This window comes from Nelusetta ayraudi, unplaced genomic scaffold (genome assembly GCF_046127955.1).
Source record: "Nelusetta ayraudi isolate G7.1 ecotype Tasmania unplaced genomic scaffold, CSIRO-AGI_Nayr_v1 ptg000082l, whole genome shotgun sequence".
Taxonomy (NCBI): domain Eukaryota; kingdom Metazoa; phylum Chordata; class Actinopteri; order Tetraodontiformes; family Monacanthidae; genus Nelusetta; species Nelusetta ayraudi.
In genome coordinates, this window is record NW_027466132.1 from 2,007,259 (window position 1) to 2,012,700 (window position 5,442).

Here is a 5,442-nt window from a genome sequence, read left to right on the forward strand (position 1 = left end):
TTGGGAGAGTTGTTATCGAGGAAGAGGGCGAGCAGCAGCAGCAGCGGCAGCAGACAGACAGACAGAGGAGCAGAGCTGGGGGTGTGTGTTTCTGTGTGTGTTTGTGTGTGTACGCGCGCCGTTCGTGGGGGGCCAAACAGGAGCAAAACACGGCGTGAATGAGAGAGGCAAGCTGGAGGGATTTAACATGGCATCGGGAGACACTCTGTACATCGAGACAGACGGCTCGGAGATGCCGGCCGAGATCGTGGAGCTTCACGAGATAGAGGTGGAAACGATACCGGTGGAGACCATCGAGACCACGGTGGTCGGCGGGGACGACGATGAAGACGACGACGACGACGATGAAGACGACGACGAGGACGAAGACGACGAAGACGGGCAGCCCATGATCGCGCTGCAGCCGCTGGTCACGGACGACCCGAGCTCCATCCACCACCACCAGGAGGTGATTCTCGTCCAGACCCGGGAGGAGGTGGTCGGCGGGGATGACTCGGACCTACACACGGACGGCGGCAGCGGCTTCGAGGACCAGATCCTCATCCCCGTACCTGCTCCCGGGGTGGAGGATGAATACATCGAACAGACTCTGGTGACTGTGGCCGGCAAGAGCTCGGTGGGTCGGGTGAAGCGGGGAGGCGGGACCGGTGGCAAGAAAGCGGGGAAAAAGAGCTATTTAAGCGGCGCCGAGGCCGGCGGGAGAAAATGGGAGCAGAAGCAAGTGCAAATAAAGACACTGGAGGGGGAATTTTCTGTTACAATGTGGGCTTCGGGTAAGTAACGACGGTGTGTGTGTGTGTGTGTGAGCTGTTGTTAGCAGTTACATGAGGCCTCGTCGCCTGGGCGTTGTCCTGCTGCACCAGGCTACTTCCCGGAGTCGTCCGTCGTGCCGCTGCGAATAGCGACTCTCTGACGTGAGCTTTCGATGCAAACCGCCGCCGTAGCACGGCAAAATGTTTATGTTTTGAAGGGAGGCCATCTTTTAGAGCTTGATGGGCGCCGCCATATTCCCCGAGACGAGTAAGTATGGCGGCGGCCCCGAAAAAATGGCGATGGTCTCGGTGAGGCAGAGATGGCGGCGGTGCTGGGGAAACGTTCCGAGAGAAGCGTCTAGGCTCGGCTCGTGGTGTAGGCCGCGGAATTGTGGCGAATGTTGAGGTTCGGGTTTTGCTCGCATGCCGCCGAAGGTTCGTGGAAGGCGTGCGAGCCTTTAAAGATGAGGAATATTGACTTGGATGTGGTTTTAGCTGCGTTTCACTGTCCGGCACTTGGCGGTGCTGCCGTCGGTGGCGGCGTTCACCAAGGAGCTCCGCGTCTGTGGTAGGTTAGCTCGTTAGAATCCACTGTATTGTTAGCTACACGGCCTTCGCTATTTTAATTTAAAATTGCGGTTAAAGAATACGAATATTTCTTTTATTTTTTATTTATTCAGAAAATATTTATCTTCATATGAAAATAAAAAGTAGTAGATAGATACACTGTAACTGTCCAGGGTGAGTAATTGTTTAGTGCACTGCCCTCTGCTGGTTGGTTTCAAGAACAATCCAAATGATACTCATCGATTACTAGGTTTATCAAGGGAAATCGTATGTTGTTATTTGCTGGTTTTGATTACATAAAAAAGACTTTAAAACAAATGTACTTAATGTCGGATTTAGATATTTCCTGTGTGTTTTTTTTCTAGTTTGTTGTTTTATTCCATCCCATTTTTATGAATCCGATTAATATCAACTATTTAATGAACTATATTTACAATTAACGTAATATAAATCATGCAGTGCTGCAGTGTTTGCTATTTATGACCCAAAGGTGCAGCCATCTGCGTCTGCATTCCTTCAGAGCTTCGGCTTCGGACAAATCAGTATGTTATCGGTTCAGTTTCTGCAATGTGTTTCTAGATGACAATAAAGACATCGACCATGAATCGGTGGTGGAGGAACAGATCGTCGGGGAGAACTCCCCTCCGGATTACTCAGAGTACATGACGGGGAAGAAGCTGCCCCCTGGTGGCATCCCAGGGATCGACCTCTCAGACCCCAAACAGCTGGCTGAGTTTGCCAGGTATGTGCTTGCCTGTGTGGCAAGGGAAAAATACACGTTTGAAAACAAGAAGACAACAAATCAGTAAACTATTCAGGGGAAAAGCACTGAATCATACTTAAAGATTTAGCGACACAGGCACCCAGCAAGGTGTACAATGCTTGTGTGTTTAATCAATTTTAATGAGTTTGTTCATTCTGTTATATTATTATCAACTGGAATGTAAATGGTAGTGGAAATATTTGTTATGGGATGAAAGAAACGAATACAGCTGCTGAAAAAATGGGCCAAGTACACTGAATTTCTGCATGTTATTGTGAGGATGTTTGTACTGTAACAGACTTCAGCTGATTCTAGTTACTGATTAACTGACCCATTAGACACTGTAGAAGGAGCGAGCAACTTGCCAGTTTGTTTTGTGCATATGAAGTATTTCAATACTCTTTGTTTTTCTCTCCTGTCACTAGAATGAAGCCCAGGAAAGTCAAAGAAGACGACGCTCCCCGGACGATAGCCTGCCCCCATAAGGTGAGCGTGATGGGATTCTTGCACTCTGAGAAATGGGTTTGCATCTGCAGTTGAGAGCTTAGAGTTTGATATTTTCGGCTTCAAGTGAAGGTTATCTTGAAGCCAAAAAAAGAAAATAAGTGGCTGTGAAATACTGGTGCAGCAGCTTAACGTGGAGACTTGTGTTTGCACAAGGAGCAGCCTGTCGGTGAGAAAAAGGTGAGGCTGCTCGCAGTCTGTGGCCTCATCGGGAACGGCTAGGAGAAACCGGACATGTCCTTGGGTCTGATTAAGTGGATGAGATTTGTATTTACATTGTAGGAGTCGCCCCGTGCGTCTCCTCGCGTGTGCTGTTACTCTCACCGTCTCACTTTCTCATGCACCCTGTCACCCTCAGGGCTGCACAAAGATGTTCAGGGATAACTCAGCCATGAGGAAGCACCTCCACACCCACGGCCCGCGCGTGCACGTCTGCGCCGAGTGCGGCAAGGCGTTTGTGGAGAGCTCCAAACTCAAACGTCACCAGCTCGTTCACACGGGGGAGAAACCCTTTCAGGTCAGACTCACACTCACCACACATCCGAAATGAAATCGTTTGAAGTAGGGATGCAAATTAGCGATTAATTCATTAATCGTTAGTTGATTGACCTTATTGATCAATTAATTGATAAGCGACATTTTTTTCCCGAGAACCTACATTTCACAGTGAAAAATGTTTAAGGAACGCTTTATTTTACTCTTTAAATAATGTTACAATAGAGAACAGTAAAAACACCCTAAACATTTTTCCTCTTACTTCTAATCACATTTGACTGTGTAAAAAAAAATGTTAAATTGATTTCAACTAATTCATTTTGTCGATTAAATTCTTAATCGATTAATTGTTAGCATCCCTAGTTAGAAGCATCCACTTGTGAAAACTCCTCATCTCTCAAAAAAGAGTTGGTCCTTGTGTCGTCATTGCAGCCTCAGTCTTTACAGCAATTTGATTGATTGGATTCTATTCTGTCGGTCTGCACCTCTTACAATAAACAGAGAAGGCCATTAAAAACTTGCTCGCTGCGTAAACAACCGGCGGAGACACAATTCGCTGGCGTAAATTAACGGCGAGAATTAGTTGCCAACGACTGTAATTATCGTTAATTAGTTGGTTCGTCAGCATCATTTCTTCAGAGGTTTGTGATAGCGATCGTTAGCGAGCCATCGTTCTTCTTTGCTACGTGTGACAGATAGTGGGGGGGTATAAACCAGAATAACGGCTGCAGATCTTTCGCCCAGCAGCAGTTGGACCCACCACTCACTTTAAAATCCACAGTGTTGTTTGAGCTTTTGGACACTAACTGTTAACTCCATGGGTAGATAACAAGCTGAGCTTGTCTTTCTTTCTCTTTTATCTGTTTTTAATGATGGAAGAAGCAAAGCTCATCCAAAGAGACAATCACTCATATTTATTCATATTCATGAAATCATTTTCAAGCTAAAGTTTGATGCTGATATTTGCATGGATGGAAACATAATAAAGCAGGTCCTGTATGTAGTGCTAGTGTAGTATAGTGATAGTTATATCTATCTGTATATAATCATATTGTCATATCTATCGTTGGTTGGTTCTTTCAACCACGATGTAGTTTGTCCTAATAGAGTTGCCGTATGCGACGTTGTCAGCAGTCGCCGGGCCCTCTGGACAGATCTCGTAGTCTTACAACACCACTTAGCCAATAACAGTTTGCCCCCTCATTGAAATCGGCGGAAATCGGGAACCCCGGACAGATCTGGTAGGCCGGACAGATTTTGTACCTCCACCGGCTGACTCCTCATCAACCTCCTCCTCCTCCACCTCCAGTGTACCTTCGAGGGCTGCGGGAAGCGCTTCTCCTTGGACTTTAACCTGCGCACGCATGTGCGGATCCACACCGGCGACCGGCCCTACGTCTGCCCCTTCGACGGCTGCAACAAGAAGTTTGCGCAGTCCACCAACCTCAAGTCTCACATCCTCACACACGCCAAAGCCAAAAACAACCAATGAGGACGAGGGGCGGGTGGGGGGGAGCCCTTCTGCGCGGCAGCGGCGAGCCACGCCCGCGGAGACGACTGAAGTTCGGAGGGCGTCGCGGCGAAAAACCTCTTCAGAAGATGGAATTCTGAAAGAAAAAAAAAAAGACTTTCGGAAGTGTACGAAAACAGGAAGTTGTCAGAGTAAGGCATAAACACTGAAAAAACAAAACGGCTCGCTTTCCTGCATCCCTTTCTTCCTCCCGCTGGCGCCACGGCGGACGAGGGACACAGTGACTGATTTTCCCAGAAGCCCTCGGTCGACACGGTTCCCCCCTCCCCCCCTCCCTCGGCTCGGCCGCTGCAAAGACGGAACCCGGAGGACGAACGCCAGAGACTTATTTTTACCAGAGTGAGGTGAGAAGCAGCGATCTGTTAGGGCTTTTATTTTCTCATGTAGCTTTTTATTTCCCCTCCCACCCCCCGAGTGTGCATATTGTACACTTGACTCAGGCTATGTTTTCCACTCCCCCCACCCTCCTCCTCATCCTCCTCACTTGCATTTCGAGATCCCGACTCCCGACACGAAAATAAATAGCCTCAGCCTTTGCGTGATTGGTTCCACACGTATGAAAAGTTTGCATTTCTACACGCTTTGGTTGTTTTTTTTTTTCCTCTTCTCTCTCTCTCTCTCTTTCTCTCTCGCTCTCTCTCTAACCACACAATAACCGTGTATACTTGTATTGTATGGCTGTACTGAAATTACGTAGACCTAGCTAGAGGTGTGATTTAAAGTGTTAACCGATTTAAACCTTTTAGTCATGAGTTGCTCTACATTTTCTATGAATTGTCTTTTCACAGACCAATGAGTTCATATTAACCTGCTCACGGCGCGTCTCGGCC

General features: G+C 47.6%; 1 protein-coding gene across 2 annotated transcripts; it reads left to right on the plus strand.

Moving 5' to 3' along the window:
* yy1b (YY1 transcription factor b) lies at window positions 1-5,442 on the plus strand. Of its 2 annotated transcripts, none has more exons than XM_076044541.1 (5): window positions 1-773; window positions 1,899-2,061; window positions 2,508-2,568; window positions 2,945-3,103; window positions 4,391-5,442. In XM_076044541.1, the coding sequence occupies exons 1-5, from the start codon at window positions 188-190 to the stop codon at window positions 4,571-4,573; spliced, it is 1,152 nt and encodes a 383-aa protein (XP_075900656.1). In that variant the 5' UTR covers window positions 1-187; the 3' UTR covers window positions 4,574-5,442. The 2 variants fall into 2 exon arrangements, with proteins under 2 accessions (XP_075900656.1, XP_075900655.1); XM_076044540.1 differs by having other exon boundaries at window positions 54-773; window positions 1,911-2,061.

Coding starts and splice junctions, on each gene's coding strand:
- yy1b (XM_076044541.1), top strand. CDS start 188: ATGGCATCGGGAGACACTCTGTACATCGAGACAGACGGCTCGGAGATG. Junction 2,062..2,507: donor CAGCTGGCTGAGTTTGCCAG/GTATGTGCTTGC, acceptor TCCTGTCACTAG/AATGAAGCCCAGGAAAGTCA. Junction 2,569..2,944: donor CGATAGCCTGCCCCCATAAG/GTGAGCGTGATG, acceptor TGTCACCCTCAG/GGCTGCACAAAGATGTTCAG.